At 34.0% G+C, this 16,637-nt stretch overlaps 1 protein-coding gene across 1 annotated transcript; it reads left to right on the top strand.

Annotated features, from left to right (window-relative positions):
- Window positions 1-706: 706 nt before the first annotated feature.
- Window positions 707-15,407, top strand: LOC139697639 (RNA-binding protein 28). Its single transcript, XM_071596426.1, has 10 exons — window positions 707-853; window positions 929-1,203; window positions 1,330-1,498; window positions 2,326-2,578; window positions 5,437-5,674; window positions 6,684-6,858; window positions 8,849-9,066; window positions 10,135-10,284; window positions 13,150-13,527; window positions 15,171-15,407. The coding sequence occupies exons 1-10, from the start codon at window positions 844-846 to the stop codon at window positions 15,276-15,278; spliced, it is 1,974 nt and encodes a 657-aa protein (XP_071452527.1). The 5' UTR covers window positions 707-843; the 3' UTR covers window positions 15,279-15,407.
- The last annotated feature ends 1,230 nt before the right edge of the window (window positions 15,408-16,637 follow it).

Genomic DNA, 16,637 nt, shown 5'->3' with positions numbered 1-16,637 from the left:
TCCTTGGATATTTGAACACTGCCTAGAAGCCAAAAATGTTTAATGTAGCATTTTATGAACATAAAATATATACTATGTACTTTGCTAAGTGGGAAAGTGTTTAGCACGTCAATAGACCCAACGGAATACGGTAATGATAAATGAAATACAAGAGTATAAAAAGTGATGATCCAATACGAAATAATTTTGTTAAAAGACATTTCATCGTTTATAAAATATATTTTTTCCAAATTTACAGACCAAGATACTCGGTGTAACTACGCACATTTTCGAAAATTAACTTCAAATTCGTAGTGATTCACTTCAAAGGTTTGATCTCACATGTTCCCTGATGTCTTTATATCGATGGAAGAAATTATTCGCTGATGATCTCACCTCTTTTGAACAATTCCCCGCCTGAAACCAAATAGTGAAATTTTGAGTACCTAAATAAATTGCCCGCGCAACTCAAAATATTACGTGTAATGATGAACCAATTAGAAGGGACTTTGGTCTAGTTGCATAAGGGTTACTAATAATAAAGTAAAGAGTTTAAACTAATATTTAAAATGAATAAAATAGACCATCAAATTTTATTGATGAAGGAGTCGTATGTTTTGACAAAAGGTCAAAACTACTTTAGAACTTCAATCGTACCTGCCAATCGGGAGAATGGAATGAGTCGAACTCCGTCGAACAAGTGAATCGCGCATCGCGTTCACAAGCATGCTGTTTTGAAAACATGTAAACACACGTGTAAGATTCAGGGGAATGTGTCTTACTTGAACATTTCCGAGTTGATATATAAAGTATTTTATCCGAGGAGCATAAGTTCAATTTTAGTGTTGTTTCTTTTCCTGAAAAATGCCGCACAGTAAGTGCCGTCAGTAAAATGTGTTTATATATAGTAATCCCGATGACTGATCGCTATTTTTGTCTGTGTCACTAGGAGGAAAGAAAGTAAGGAGGCGAAAACCGTTAAAAATAAAAAAGGCGAATCTTCCACCGTCAATTTCTAAGCAGAAGTTGAAAAAACTTAATCTGCAACCAAGTGAGAATGATCTTACCGAAAAAGAGAAGAAGGATGGAATCCAGTCAAACTTACCCCAAATGGCTAAGAAGCTAATTAAGGTTGAGCCAAGGAAAATTGATAAAGAAGTGACCAATAACCGCCCGGGAGTGAATAAAGCCGGGAGAATAATTATTCGTAATTTGCCGTTCAAGGTTTGTAAATTAGAGTAATTGATGCTTGATATTAAATCGTTTTGTCCACAGTAATTGCCTGGAATTCCAAGTGTGAAAATCGAACTAATTAGCAATGTTATATCATTTATGTTCTTCTTTGCGAAGGTGACGGAGGAGAGTTTGCGTGAGCATTTAAAGGACTATGGCTCCATTGAAGAAGTAAATATTTTGTATAGACCTGATGGGAAGCTCGTTGGCTGTGGATTTGTTCAGTTTTCGTCCAGGGAAAATGCTGAGAAAGCAATAACCGAGTGCAATGCAAAACCGTTTTTGGGTAATTATTGTCATCATTTTGTTAAAACTACTTTTACAATTTGATTATGTATCTGTTCGATCTTTTTGGAGTTGAATCCGAACATTATTCACATTTTTATTCTTACGCAAAACAACTCTTTTGTGTTTAACATGATATTAAAAGCTAATGCTTTTACAATAATGCACAATGGTGCAATTACATGCAAAAGCTTGCCATGCATGAAAATAACTTCTTTTAGAGTTGGAAGGGAAAAGCATTATTGCTTTAGATAAGTGAATGCCTTGGATAAGTAAGAGTTTTCATTGAAGAAATCAGTGTTGTGTGGTGGAGTCACCGATTATATTACCCACCAATTTTATTGGAGTGTATGGAATTACTTCTTTTGCTAGTATTTGTATATAGCCATAGTCAATATTAATTGTACCGATGGAGGAGGCCTGTTTTGGAAGAATTTTCTAAGTTATTAAAACTATTAACGGCCGGAGTTGGTGTTTTCCTTGTTGACATTTGATTCCTCACTGGTCAGTGTGAAATTGTTGAATGTATCTTATGGATTGTGAGGAAAGTGATGGCAAAAATTTTCCATGGCATGGAAAATAACCCCTGATGAGAAATACATGAGTAGATAGCCCAGTAAGGTGCAACTATCAATGATTGACCCCTCTTGTGGTCACTCGCCATATTCTGCCCTAACTCCTTCCACTCTAGTCCTCTCTTGTCCATTTTCCCCATCGTGCATTTCAAAAACCATTCCTCAAGTTTATGCTTTGTGTATGTGAATGTACTGAGATACCATCTTGGTCTATTGTGTATTAATTATTTCCATACTTGTTTTCTTTTTTCAGGAAGGATTATTATTCTAGATTGGGCACTTCCTAAAGGGCTATTCATCAAGAATTATCAACCTCCAGAACCAAAATCAGAGCCAACTGAAGTTAAAGACAAAGAAGATAAAAGGAAAACCCTTGAGACGCATCACCCAGAAAATGAGGATGATGAGGAAACCACTCAAGAAGATGCATCGGAGAAGGATGAATCAAGTAGTGAAGTGCCGGACAATGACGAGGATGCAGAAGAAGAAGAAGAGTATGATGAGAGGTATGCTAGTGGTTGAAAGTGACTTCCTACTGACCCATTAAAATTTACTCAAACATCCTTAATTTTCTGTGCCTCTAAAGTATGGCCCTTATAAGTATGAGATTTTTTTGTTGCCACTTCTATACTAGGATACAGGTAGATCTGATAGTCCTTATAATGGGACAAGATTTAAACTATTGAGTTTCTTCTACACTAGGGTAGAACCATAGAGAAAAAAATGTATAGCTCATTGCAAGAGCCATTTCAAGGACTTGAGGTATTCATAATCTGATGAGTATGCCCTTAGAATGATTTTCCCTTCATTGTTTGCTGGCATACAATTGAAAATAATGTAAAATAGTGAACAAACTCATTATGGAGGGGATTTATTTTTTGGATTGTGTATGTGTTATTGTTACCTTCAGTAAAATATACCTCCTCTCCTGTCATGCTTCAATCCATTGAATACCTAGACACCCCACAGTCTCCATATGAATTACATTGTAGTGCTGGCAGATATTAAAGAAAATATGGGGGTGCAGTATGATATGAGTCAAGGATCTGTATAAACAGGTTAATTGCTGCAGATGCATAGATTCTTGAGTTGAAAAATTTAAGAAAAATTTAGGAATTATTTCTCCAACAAAATATGTAGTGCATAACTTTTTTCCTTTGGTAAAAATTAAACTTTTTTAGCACACAAAAGACTTAGTATATGAACCTATTGTATGTTTGAGTTGACTTTAGAAAATAAAATGCATGTCATGTGCACAATGAAGTTATCCAGGGTGTTAACGCTCGAAGATTTGATGTCATGTTGAAAGATTTCAATGCAAAATGTAGGTTAGTCTGCTAGATTATGACTGTAATGTCATGGCCGACAAATTATGAACAACCTGGATTTAATAGGATGTGAAACATTATTTCTTTGGTTAGGGACATCTCATTGTTAAAAATTTACATATATTACAAAACAAAAGGTTTTGGTTGTATGTTTTCATGATTGATCATTCCTTCAGCTGGGTATTAGTCATTTTCCAAGAGAATAATAGAAGTTCTTAGAGTTTTCAATGAAGTTTCTAAATGTCATCTTTATTGTTAGCAGAATTACCATTGATTTTGTTGACATACCTAAATTTAAAAGGCCATTGATTGTGGGAAGGGTTAGCTTACCCTGGGTGCTCCCATGACATCATATCAGAGATAAATTTGTAAACCTTTTTGCCTGTAAACATTTTACTGCTGCCCTGTTTAATTTTCATTTTTTGCTACTTTCTGCGTTGGTAGCCTGATCTTTTCTTACTCAACCATGAAATTAGAATCAAAAGCTCAACAGCTGGTAGTAATTGGTGGTGAACAGATTTTAAGCAAGTTGATACTTTAATCCATTCTTTACCTCAGTTAGTGTCATGAGACTCTCTTACTTTTCTCTTGTAATCTCATATTGTAATGGCGACTTTCAAATGAATTTCAGTTCGCATCATATTGCTTTTTCATTCCCAGAAGCACAATTTTAAGTGACAAGTCTTTTTAATCTTTTGCTTCACTTTTTTTCTGATTCTCCCTTTCACATACCTATTCATTTTTTCATGCAATAGAAGATCTGGCAGCCAGATCTTAATTTCTGTAAACCTTGCAAGGTAGTGTTGTTTATGGCCGTAGTGTATGACTGGTGATTGATCGTAATGCATAATATCCTGTCATGCAGTCGAAAGAGATTGCGTATATTTGTTAATCGATGTCGGAGTCAATTAGGAAGAGCACTGGGCTAGTGACCAGAGGGCATGGGTTTAATTCTAGGTGATGCCTCGGGGCACTCTAAGCTTCACCCAATTTGTGTGATTTTTTGGATCTTCCTACCACATGTGGCACAGTTAAAGGGATTGGCCTCCATTCTGTGACATATTGATTTCACATGTCGTTGGGCTTAGTACTGCCTGAGCTCTATCCTTGCTTATCAAAAACAACAAAAGATTGATGACCTTGGTTTTTATTTATTAATAATGTTCATAAAATGTACAGCTTTTGGTGTATGTAGCATCAAGGTCATTCATTCATGGAAAATATATTTTAATGTACATGGCAGTGCTGAGTTTAGTTTAATTTTATTCCATAATAATACATTTTATTTTCCAAAGATCATATTACAAAATGACAGGTAGATGGTGTATGTTCATGATATAAGGCCTGCCAAAAAGAAGTACTACTCATACACGTTCAATTGAGATGTAAAATATGTTGCTAATAATTATATTAAATATAGCATGAACAGACACACACATTGAGTGTAACATAGACGTAAATATCCATCAAAATCATGGAACATTAATATTAACCAGACTAAGAGCATTGCTATTAACTTAAAGTATGAACTGAATGATCCGTAATATTGTTGAGATATTCGTCGACTGAGTAGAACATATTACATTGTAGGTATCTTTTTCATTTATGTTTGAATGCCTTAGTTCCGTTGGTATCCTTTATACTTTTGTGTAATTTGTTATATAATCTGATCCCCATTTCCTTGGGCCCTAATTTTAAAGCCTTAGTTGTAATGTTGCCATAATGGTTGTTGTGCCTTCCTTTGGTGTTATGGTGATGATAGTCAGAGTTAAGGGAATAGTTGCCGATGTAATTTTTATGCACAGAATTAAAAACAATGTAAATTCACAGGAGTGATAGTAAATTTAATTCCTGAAATAAAGACCTCAATACTAGGATACTGCAATTGACTTGATAAAGATGAAAGTTTTTTTTTACTATACTTGGACCCAGATTTATATTTTAAAGTTTAAACTAACAGTTTCTTTTCTTGCATATTATTTAAATTTATATTCAAATCCTATGATCTTATTTATGTACTTGCTGTTTTTTCATAGCCCTCGCAACAGAGGTAGCCCCAAGCACCAGTTCCATGAGAAAGGAGGTCCATCAAAGAGGGCGCCCCAAAATGTTTTGGATCGGGAGTGTACAGTATTTTTGAAGAACGTCTCTTTCCAAACAACATCTGAAGAACTAAAGGGGTTTATGGAAAAGTTTGGACCTGTAGTGTACGCTCTTGTCTGCGTAGATCCAGTGACAGAGCATTCGAAAGGCACAGCGTTTGTCAAGTTTAAGGTAAGATTGCTAATATTACCTGAGTTAATTAAATAATAATAATTGATTAATTAATTAGTTAGCTAAGTTAATTAATGATAATAATAGTTATAATTGCTTCCAGGATGTGTGGTTTATATGTATTGAGCAGGTCATATAAAAACAGCCAACATACACAAGCTACATGAGGAGTCAGATTAATTCAAATACATGAATTCACCTCATAAAATGTACTGCACCTCAGATATTGGTATATTTTTTGTTTAAACTGTGGGAGGTTCCAGACTTCCTTTTTTTCTTGGTAGGCAATTGGAAAATTTCAACCTACAATGTCTTAAACCTTAGGAGGCTTTGCTGTTGTACACAAGGACATCACCTTAGTTCAATAGCAAACAGTCATCTGTGCTGTCAAAACAAACAATCCTTTTGCCTTGTTTAATCAAATGATGCCAGTAAAACTCTTAAAGAGAATGCCTACAATGAAATAATATATTTTTAGTATTTAAATTTCTGACCTTCGCACAAAATTGTTTTCTCCAAGTTTTTTGAGGCAAGGATGTTGTCATTTTTCAAATCTCATCAATTGTTTTCATCTATCTCAAATAAAGATGGAATAGGAACATCTTTGAGAATTGAGTAAAGGGTGTAAGAGGGTCTGGTCACTCCCGGAACATATTTCACAGTATCATGGGAGAGTCAGTTTTGAGTTACTTACTTTGACCTCCTCTTACTTTGTAATAGAGACTCAGAAAGTGTTTTTCTGCAAATAATGTAATCTGTTCGTGTTGGAAAGGCTTCTATGCCATGCTGGAGTCAAATAAATGCAACTTGTAATGCATATACATTTCACATTAAGCTAACTACATAACATTAGATTAAATTTTTGCTTAATAATTGATGATCACTTTACGGAAAAACTCTCATACTTGGAATGTGCTAAATTGTGGATAATTCAGAGATAAACATGTCTTTTACATGGTAAAATTGTTTAGAGTTAACTAATTTTTAATTATATTTTCTCATCCAATAGAAAAGTGAAAGTGCCAGTGCTTGTTTGGCAGCTGAGGATGATGAGTTAACCTTGGACTGTTCTAAAATAGTTGCTGTACCTGCAATTAGCCGTGAAGAGGCAAGACAAAGGATTGATGAACTCAAACAGAAGACACCGAAAGATGGCCGTAATTTATATTTGGTCAAAGAAGGAGGTAAGTCTTTTGCTATGCATGTACATATTATTACATTAGTTAGTTCAAATTGATATTTTTATTTTCCACCTGCATCGAGTAAATCTCATTTCATCTCCTTCAGTAACATTTAAGTCAGGAACATTAAGTCAATGCATCAATAGTGATATGATATATGACACTTCCATTTCCTTACAATTCTATGACATATAATTTTCAAACAGCATTTAATTTAATTAGCAGCAATGTAGTGGCTTGGGGAAGGTTTTTGGTGGGCTTAAGTCCTAACTAGCATGGCAAAACTATACTAGAGCCCTTGACTACATATTGCGGTAGCTAATTTTACAGCACTTCATATTTAAACATATGGGCTTTTGCATTTAATAGTTATGTTTAGAGAGTGTTTTTAAAAGGATGGCAATTTCAACTTACCAAAAACCAAATTTGATTGCATATGTTAGAATTTCAGGGTATCAAAATCACTCACAGTATCCCAGTATACAAATTCAGATATCTAAATTTCCAGTCTGGCTACTGGAAATCTTTGTAATTTCTGTGCCCTCCTTTTAGTAGTTTAACTGGTTGAAGCACTCAGCTGAGTGTTCTGAGGTCCAATTCCTATCAAGGCAAATGATTCAATACTGTGAAATTCACACTTTTGTGTATGCATCAGTAAGTGACTCTGCGAAACTTACTCCTGTGGCATATCTTGCAGTTTTTTTAAAATCAAATATGATATTTGCAAAGCAATAAAGAATAGCAGTATATGTCAATTGTCCCCGGCTCAACTTTGTTGAAATTCATGTTAATTAACTGACCTGATGATGACGCTTGAGCGTTGAAACCAGTTGTACGTGAATAAAGGACAGTGGAAAGATACATTGTACTCTTCATTCAATTAGCAGTATATGTATTGAGAATTTCCAATATCAATAAAGGAAGTTATCCAGAAGAAACAGAAAATAATGTACTGTTTATACTAAGGCTAATTTATATATCTCTACTGCACAACTTGTGTGACATGCATTGAAGTGGCTGCCCTGCCTTACTGCTTAAAGTCAGCCACTTATTACTCATTCCTCATTTAATAATCCTCACATCCCTTCTGACTTCTCAAAAGAGCTTTTCTAATAATCTTCGGAATTTCCGTATCATTTTCAATAATTTACTTTGAAACCTTTTTTTTTTCTTTCAACCCATCCTCAGATTCCATCTCATCATTTTGATCATCATTTCATAACCATTCATGTCATAATTCACCTATTTTTGTTAATTATTTTTACTAAGTTAGGTAAATTCCTATAGCCAATATAATTCATCTAACTTTGCATTCACAGCCAATAGTTCACATGTCTTCTTTCATTATTTTTGCATTCATTCCTCCGTCACCTTTTCATCAATAAAATTCTGTTAAGACTCAGTTGATTGTAGTATACCACTATTTCAGTGGTAAGCATAGGAAGCAGCTCACCAACATTCTTGCCGATGAAAAATTCCTCACAAGAAAACTGTTGTCTCCTTGTTGTGTTCCATTTAATTAGTCAGTTGACTAGCTGAAATTCATAGAGGTATTAATCATTTAAGATTATCTCGAGTAACTAATTTAATATTTCTTTAAAAGTTAGAAAGTGATAGCATATGATATTTGCATTGGTAGTTTGTACCAGTAATATAGTCAAAAATTATTTGAATGCGTAATGAAAATGTACTTAGCAGAAAGTTTTATCTTAGTCTCTGTTGAGTCAAATTATTCAACAAGTTTTAATTTTTTATGCTCGCCTATGTTGATGTATTCATGCAGAAAATGTCTCTGTATTTTGTGATTGTGCATATATCTAACAATGAGTAATTTATACACAAACACTTGGTGCTGTTTCCTGTAGAAAAATATTTCACGAATGTAATCAGGATAATGATTATGAATAAAAACACTCATGGCATTCTTAAGTATGTCCACTAAATGTTGAGCTTTAAAATGCATAATAAAGAAAAAAAATATTCGTTTTCTCAGTGATAACAGCTGGAAGTAAAGCAGCCATTGGTGTATCTGTGAGTGATATGACTAGAAGAGTGAAGTTAGATGAATGGAAGACGAGTATGTTGAAGAATTTAAACATGTTTGTGTCAAGGTATAGGCTTGCTGTCCATAATATTCCACCAGAATTTTCTGATCGGCAACTCAGGAGACTCTTTAAGAAACATGCCGGAAATGAAGCTGTCATTAAAGAGGTAATGAATTTTTCTTTCAAATTGGTTGATACACAAATACTTATTTTTTCATTCCATGGTGGTAAATTTATCGATTTACATGTATAAAGCATGCCAATGTTATTTCAATTTTAATTATTATAAGAAAACGTATTTATTGGGTCGAGACTGAGACTAGTCCCTTCTTCCTCCTAAACTGAGGACAAAATTAGCATCTTTATAAAAGTTTATTCATTTTGAAATCCCAGAAATTTGTCATCACTGCTGATAAAATCATGTAAACAGTTATTTTCACTGGAGTTACCACTTGCCTCATGCAAAATATCATATTGATTTCCATCTAGAGTACATTACTCATTCCATATATTTTAAAAGACTTTATGATAGTCTCACTTTTTTAACTTTCTGCCAAGACTTCTTCATCCATTCACAAACGCAAGAAATCTATCCCCGGTTCATTCTTCCTGTCAGTGTGATCTCAGGTGTTAGATTAATATCAATTGTGTTAGATTAATTTGTCTGCATTTTAGGTATATCTTTACATCCACAATAGTCATATTAATCTGAATTTTTATTTTGATGCATTGAATGGTATCATGATACAACCTTAATTTAACTCTTGGGGATTAAGGGCTTTATATCCCAAAAAAGCCAACCTAAAATAATGTTATCATTATTGTATGTTTTGCTACTAACATTCCATAGGGTATGCTATAAATAAATGTGATTTAGGAGATACAGGAGGATAAATCTGTTTTGCAAAGGTACTAGTTTAGTTCTTGACTTCCAAAAACTATTGCCAATTAAATGAAATATGCTTTGAAAGACACAGCCTGGAAAATGTAAGTTAAATAAGTGTAGGCTTATATTTATTGACATTTGATGGTTCTATGTGAGAAAACATTGAATTGTTAATTGAATTGCAGCCTGCTTTAAAAGATGGTCTCACGTGTTATGGCGGCTAATGAATATCTGGATAAAAAAATTATAGTGTTTGGATAAAAAAACTATTCTTTTTATTTTTCTTTGCCAAAAATGTTTTTCCTAGAGTAATAACCCTGCTAATGAATGTTTGACTCAATTTTTCAGGCCAAAATTATGAGGAATCTAAAAAATATTGATGCTGACGGTGTGGGACAATCTAAAGGATATGGCTTTGTGTCGTTTACTAAACATGAGCATGCTTTGCAAGCCTTGAGGAATATTAATAACAATCCAGACATATTTTCTCCTGACAAGGTATGTAAGGGTGTCATGCAAGACATGAATATTGTTGTATTTTTCTGCCTAATTTATTATACAAATAATGTGGAACCAGTTTAAAAGGCTTTATATAATGATGTTCCTTAGATTGATGCTATCTTCTTATGCTCTTCAGAAATATATTAAAAGCCGATAAATTATTATTCAGAAAAATGGAGCATTAATGAAACAATTTCATTAATTTTATTATGCATTATTCCATAATAATTTTAATTTGAATTGACTGTGGGCTCATAAGTCTAGAAGTTCACTTGGGTAAATAAATCTTTTTTTAATTTTTTATGTATGAAACAAAGTCAATAGAGTTTTTTTTATAAATGATGATGTACATGAGTAACTGTATGAGGGTAAAAAAGAAACTTAAAACTTCCACAGTTAAGATTTGATATTTCACGACCATGGTTTTGATGTGTATCATCATCAGATAACAAACATCAACATTTGTTTCAACTTATATAGTTTGGCTCCTAGAGGGGAGTAAGGAAGGGGAGAGGAGGTAAGGCAGGGGGGAGTAAGGGAGAGGGGGTAAGTTGAGTCCAGGTGCAGCAACCCATTAGTGGTCCAGGGGAGGGGTAGAGTATGTATTGGAAGGTTACTGGCTCAAATTTGTGAAAGTTTATTTTAATTAAATGACCATTAAATGAAGAACAGTAACACTCCACCATAATTAGAAATAGTGGTGGAAAAAAAATAAACACATTGTGTTCTACATTTAATTAGGGGGGGTGGTTGTCTACAATGATTTGACCTTTATTAATGGATGGTCGATGATTATCACTGTGTTGGTGGGAGTGGGATTGGTACAGAAAGACATTGGAGTCTTTTGAGAATTTTAGGAGGGGGGGGTCAGGAGAGGATTAATCTTTCATTGACCACCTCAAACAAGTCAGACTGAAGGGATTGCCAAATTTCCAACTCCTCCAAAGCATTCAACCTACATCCTTTCATTTCAGTGTGAAGAATGTCTGCTGTGAAGTTACTGGTGTGATTTTTACCTAAGAGTTGTTTGGCAAATTGGGATCTGTTTTCTTTCTTTGTGAAGCACGAACGGTGTTCTTTGATCCTAATATTGAATGTCCTCCCTGTCTGTCCAATATAGATGATGGCATTGCAGTCCGCACAATTGAGTTGATAAACCCCGCTTTGTTGCATTGTCAAATTTTTCTTTGGGTGAACCTATTATGTTTTTCGAAGTATCTGTGTTGTAATAAGCTGTCTTGATTTTGTTTTTGGAAAGTATTTGTTGTATCCTGAGTGAAATGTGGCCAAGAAATGGAATTCTTCGCTGCCGGTGCTCATCAAGTTTAGGTGTGTGGTGTATAGATTTCTGAGCTATCTGTGTTTGTTTTCTGTTGTACATGTTGTCGATCATTATTTCCCTGTAACCAGTTTTGACTGGAATTTGTTTAATAATACGGAGTTCCTCATGTATGTGTGGTGACATTGGAATATTGCATACCCTGTGTAACATGGTATGAAAGGCTGCACGTTTTTGTGAATGGTGATGCTTGGATGTGGAGTGGATAATTTGGTCAGAGTAACACTTTTTTTTGCATATGGAAAGGCAGCATTGAAACCATGGTCATGAAACATCAAATCTTTATTGTGGGAGTGTAAAGTTACTTTTTTACCCTTATAATGAAGGAATTCCACAAAGTAAACCTGAAACTGTTATGTTTATGAGTAACTGTGTTAGAATATTATTTTTTTTAATCCAACCCAGTGCTGCAAATAGCAGGAAAACTGAAAATGAAATTGTGTACTTAGGAGTTTCACATAATAATATGTAAAAATAGGAAATTGTATGGGATGTGATAAAAATATAAATTTCAGGAAGATGTAAATTCCAGTAATGCATATGTGGGGGTAATACTGTATATTATTCCTTAAACATAGAGCATTATTAAGATTACATATTAGTATCCATGGAGGTGGGCGTTTTTACTTCATTTGTGCATAAAAATGTTTGTAAGGTACTAATCCTGGTTTACCCAGAGTTTGTGCCAATTTTTTGCTTCAACAGGACAATCATTTGATTGGTAAAATCTGAAAAATGTTGGGAACACTCTTATTTCCGCATGAATTCGAGAAAAAAATGGGAAAAAGTTTTTTAATGCCTGGAATATAGTCAGGAATTACTGCTTTCATCTGTGAGACCAGTTTGTGCTTGGTGTAGGCTATGGTGCATGCAAACCCTGGGAAAAAAACCAAACCATTAGAGGGCCAACTTCTGTAATGATATCACTCAAATGTGCAGTGACGAGGGATGACTCACTAGAAGTATCTATGCAGTTTCTGAATGTTTGGGAGAAAAATGAGGAATAAGATTGTTTTATGGGGAAAATTTTTCAAATAGGAATGAAATAAAACTGCATATTTCATTGATTTTAAAGTGTAAAAATCATTCACTATGGCTTTTATTCGAACCCAGACCCCTCGATGTGGAGTGCTTTAGTCAGTTAAGCTACCAAGGCATCCTCACGTTACAAAATTTTGGGGACTTTAAAAGGTACAAGATGTTATGATGAAATATACATACAATGTCACAGGTATCTCCTGCAGTTATGTGAATTTGTTACTAATGTTTGTTGAAAACTTAAAATAGTTAGTTTTTGTCAAACAGTCATCATCATCAGATGTTCGATGGTGGCTATCAACTATTTGGCAAAACCAGTCATTTAAAGTATATTTAAGTATAAGTATGTAAATTTCAATTAAAGTCAATGAAAAAAGAAATATAATAATCATAGTAATCGAAACTTCATATTTATAGCTTTGAAAACATTTTCATTTGTGAAATGGTGATATTCATGTGTATGATAAAGTATTCTCCTCTTGCAGAGACCAATAGTGGCATTCTCAATAGAGAATAAAGCAATTCTAAATGCCAGGCATAAGCGACTGCTGAAAAGTCAGGCAATGAACCCATTGTACCAAGGAAACCAGAAGAATCCCTCTTCTGGCACCAGAAATAGAGACAAAGGTGGCCGTAAGAATTTTCAGGGTGCTAACGCAAATGAACTTTCGGAAGATAACATCCCGAAGTATGGTGGTTTGAAGGGCCAGCCTGGTGCAGTCTCATTGAGGTCAAAGCGAAAACTTCAGGGCCAGTTGCAAACTCATTTGGAGAATGTAAAAAAAATTAAGCAGAAGAAGAAGGCACTGTTACAGCAACCTAAAGTACGGAAAGTTTCTGATGCAAGGATGCAACCAAGTCTGGTATGTATAAATATTATATGTGAACCCATGACTGTTGGTGGTGTTCATTTTCATTGCATTCCTATTGAAGAAGAATGTTACAATTCTTAATTAGTATTCTGTAAGGAGGATAATGGTAAACTTGATAAAAACTTAATACTAATTTCTGCATTGCCATGTCACAGATTTATAGTGTATTCTAATTGTGACAATTTTCCCCACTGAATAGAATTCTTTTAAAGTGGTTTTACAACAAATACTTATATTGTATAAATTAGGGCCATTTCATAAAAATTCAAAATCGATAATTCGAATAAAATTGGTTAGTTTAATTTCATTATTATTGGGATGAAACTTATGTCATTATAGGTGTGGAAGTTAATACTGTTGTATTTGCTCTTTAAATCTATTTACTATGTGATTTCCCTTATTGTGTAATGTATGAGACCACTCTTACGTACAAATAAAGGAAATTCCAAAGAAACTGCAGGAGATGCCGCAACAGTAACTTTTAACGGAGTCATCTGCTGATATGCATTATATATGCATATGCGTATTAGTGCAAGCCAATAAATATTTACAATTGTATTTTTTACTGCATCAGTCATGGGAATGTTTTGCCTTGATAACAAAATTGGATAATATCACTGTTTTGTGTCAGTGATTAGTGACAGAGCTTTAATATTACATTAAAAGTACTTCCTGGCAAAATTCCCATATAAATTGTAAATTCATTTAATGCAGTGTGTTTAATTTCATCTTGCATATGGTGCTGCAGCAAAACTTAATATGACTGAGGCTAACGGGCATGTTGCCCCTCTGCTAATATAAACATGCATTTTACCTCCTGATAAATTAAAGTCTACGGACATTTAATGTTAAGTAGAATGAGAGTGTTGTAAAGGCATAGAAAATGGTTGCTTTTGATACAGATTTCAATAATATCAAATACTAAACGCAGGCATGAGTAAAAAACTTAGGCTCATGTGCTTCTTATGGTCAAAGCTTCCACTGAAACTGCCACAAAAACTACCATGTGAATATGAAAGAAAGGTTATTAGGTACCAACTCATGACATCATACTCATGGGAAGAATGAAATGGCCATCGATTTTTAGTGTTTGTGATTAAAAAAATCCTGGTGGAAAGTTAAAAGTGAGACTATCATAATACCTTCTTAAAATGTGAAATTAGCAATAGATAGAGATAACTCAAGTGAAAATAACTGGAGAGATGATTAAACACCTTTGATGATGAATTTCTGGGATTCTACAATGAATAAATGTTGATATATGGGTAATTGTTAAATGTAAAAATTTAATTTTCTTCATCAGGTGTTAACATCAAAGTACTTAGATCCTTTTTTGTCGTATCAAAGTATTTTTCGTAAATTCTAATCTGTAAAAGTAAGGGTTTGTGTATTGGGCCAGGAAATACATTAGATCAATTCTAATCAATTTTAAATGAATTATCACTTTTGAATTTCTTTTAATTTTAAATTTTATGTATTGGTGGGCACAAGAATACAATGGACATTAGCAAATTGTTTAATAATGCCAATATTACCGCTTGCTGGTTCATCTCACCCAAGCTCATAGATGTATTGTTTCATTTGTTAAAGTGCTTGAAATTGGCAAATATCTAATGCTATCTTTGCTTTTACAGGAAAAGAAACTGAAAAGGAAAGTGAATACAGAGGATGAAGCTTTCACAAACCTCGTGAAAAAATACAAAACGCAACTGACTTCTAATGTTCAGAAGTGGTATGAGTGATGTGTGGTTGATGTGAAGGTGGTTATCAAATTTTTTAAATGCAATTTATTCCAAATTTTGTGAATTTGTTGAAATTTGTTGTTGCTGAATGTATAGCGTGTGAGTAATTGTGAATGAATTGTTTCTCAAGTAAGTCTTTCATTTAAAGAATATCCTATGCAACCCATCAAATATTCACCTGTTTTTGACATCAGTTGGCCATATGGAATTAATATAGAGCAATTATATTTTTGGTCAGGTGTTTGTTGTTGTATGAAACATCTTTAAAATGTTTAATGAATGCTCCTATTTGTATTAAAATGGAAATCTCTTTGCATTTTCAGAAAAATAACTGAATGCATTAATGAGCAAATAGTTCGTTTTCTGCCATGTTCACTGTTTGTGTATAGCAATGTCATTGAAATGACCTTTTCTCATTTAATGGCATTATTTCTAGACATGTTGCAGCTCATTCAATGTCTGTTAACCGATAGATGTCTATGTAGGTTGACTCAGAACAATCATCTAAGCAGCAGAGACATTGGACTAAACCAAAAACTCCAGGTTGTTACTTGTCAAGTGTAATAAAATGTAATTAAATTAGAAATAGATTCAGTGACACTTACTAATGATGTATTTGCAATATTTTTGGAATTTAGAATTTTAATGGAGCAGTAGTTATAATTACGGAGAAACAGAAGCTTAAGCTGCCTTTTAAAATCTAACATTATCAAACCTGCTATTTTATGCTGTTGTTCAGCACTGGAGCAATTAAAAAGATGGAGCAAGCAGGTAAACTGAGATGAAGTGCCAATATTCTGACTTTTGCTACCACTTTAGCCTGATTCATTGTCGAATCCCTGTATTCATTTGCCTACGAAGTATCAACAATGATTGTGTAGCATAGCCCATATGGATGTTAATAGAACAAAATCAATGTTTTACTGGATTCCTGAATCATAATTTCAACTGCGAGATGGTGTTATTAAAATTTCACATATAACCTTCCTTACTTTCCCCATGTGATGCAAAATGGACTCTTATCACTTATTAAGTTTCCTTTTTTGCCTTTATTATTATACGTGTGACTGACGGGCCACTGGCGCAGAGGGAACCTCTCCTAAGCCCTGATTGAAGGTGAGTGCCTGTGACTAGCAAGGATCAATGCTATATAGTACATCCGAGCTATAGAGCGCGTGATCATTTTTCGTTTATTATATTTCTTAATTTTATTTCAATATGTGTGATTGGTGGGCCCCTGACGCAGAGGGAAACCTCTCGTAAGCCCTGATAGGGTGAGAGTGTATGCGACTAGCAAGGATCACTGCTGCATAGTACATCCAAGCTAGAGAATGCGTGATTAATTTTCACTTTTTTAGT

This window comes from Hetaerina americana, unplaced genomic scaffold (assembly GCF_022747635.1).
Source record: "Hetaerina americana unplaced genomic scaffold, ioHetAmer1.1.p SCAF_8, whole genome shotgun sequence".
Lineage (NCBI taxonomy): Eukaryota > Metazoa > Arthropoda > Insecta > Odonata > Calopterygidae > Hetaerina > Hetaerina americana.
The sequence above is the reverse complement of the archived record's forward strand: the minus strand, read 5'-3'. Positions and strand labels throughout refer to the sequence as shown.